The following is a 1,394-nucleotide window of genomic DNA, read 5'->3' on the forward strand; positions in this document are numbered from 1 at the left end:
TGAAGCCATTTGAGGACACACCTTGGAACATGCCCTGATTCATGGAAGCCACTGATTGCTGCATTTCAAATCCAGCCCCTGGCAGAGCTTCTACATATTGTAGATCCACACCCTTTATATTCTGTGTTGGTAAGGTCAGCAAAGCAGCAGCTTCCTGCAAAAGATCAACGCAACAATTATTGGAGCAAAATCTTTATGTTTTCTGTCAAATCAGGTAATAATAATAATAATTAGTGTTACACCGATGCCATTTATTGGCCCTGATACCCGATACTTGGCTGTACAGTATGAGCCGATACCGATACCATTTGTTTGAAATTGATGTGTGTGTATCTATGAAGAACTGCAGACTACTTGGATGTAAAATAATTGCCATCATGGCTTTGTCAAGCTGCTGCCTACCTTTGTGAAGCAGGAAACAGACTAATACAAAGTGAATCCAGTAGAACTTTTTATTGCCTACCAGGAATGGGTGACAATAGTTGAAGAGACTTTTGGCTCTTAAAATGGTATCGGTGCCCTATTTGTTGGTACTCGCGATACCGATACCACCATTGCAGTGCTGGATCAGGGCCCGCCTGATACTAGTATCGGTGCAACACTAATAATAATGTAATGTTATTGATCTCACATTTGAGAAATTCACTCTTCATTTAACCCCTCCCCTTGGGAGCAGTGGGCTGCCATTGTGTGGCACCCGGGGAGCAGTGTGGGGTTAAGGGTCTTATTCAGGGACCCAGAGTGGCAGTCTGTGGGAGTGGGGCTCAAACTCAGAATCTCAGGATTCCAAGGTCTATGCCCTAACCACTACGCCACCCCCCCATATCTTTAACTTAGATCATAAATATCTTTCAAAAATATCTAAAAATGTTTGTCTCACCACATTGTCTCCGGGGCCTTCAGTGTCATAGTGAATGAGATGAGATTTTGTAGAATAAGGCACATCAGTAAAGAGGTCCTTATATTTAGCCGCACTTCCACACTGGCAGAGGAACATCAACAAAGGAATGACTGGAAGAAAAGTAATTTAACATAATTAACTAAGAGAAAACTAACAGCTTACTAGTTTATAGGATCATGTTGCCTCTCTGCTCAGCTTACTGACATTACAAACAGAGAGATATGTAAAGAGAGCTCGGCAGTAACACACAGGGGGGAAGCCAGGACATGCTATTGAAGGATATCAAACTGTGAGATTTCATCCATACTATTTAACAAAAGAGCTCGCCAACACTATTCTGGCTAATGTTCACATTCTTTCGTCAGCTGTTGCTGACAATGCGAGTGATGTAATTCGATCAGATAATTAATCTTCAGACACACCAGTGCTTTTTTCTAGCATATGGTGATGTTAGCCATGCCTCTGCTACAATCCAAGTGTTGCTAAGAGTTTG

General features: G+C 42.0%; 1 protein-coding gene across 1 annotated transcript in view; it reads right to left on the reverse strand.

Annotated features, from left to right (window-relative positions):
* Positions 1–1,394, reverse strand: part of LOC107104132 (desmoglein-2-like) — a 24,949-nt gene that overhangs the window by 1,809 nt on the left and 21,746 nt on the right. Inside the window, exons 12-13 of the mRNA XM_015404054.1 lie at positions 881–1,011; positions 7–154 (exon numbers count right to left, since the gene is read on the reverse strand). Coding sequence (XP_015259540.1) covers positions 7–154; positions 881–1,011 — 279 coding nt within the window. The remainder of the gene's footprint in view (positions 1–6; positions 155–880; positions 1,012–1,394) is intronic.

The sequence above is a fragment of the Cyprinodon variegatus genome, unplaced genomic scaffold, assembly GCF_000732505.1.
Source record: "Cyprinodon variegatus isolate N-32 unplaced genomic scaffold, C_variegatus-1.0 Scaffold1625, whole genome shotgun sequence".
NCBI lineage: Eukaryota > Metazoa > Chordata > Actinopteri > Cyprinodontiformes > Cyprinodontidae > Cyprinodon > Cyprinodon variegatus.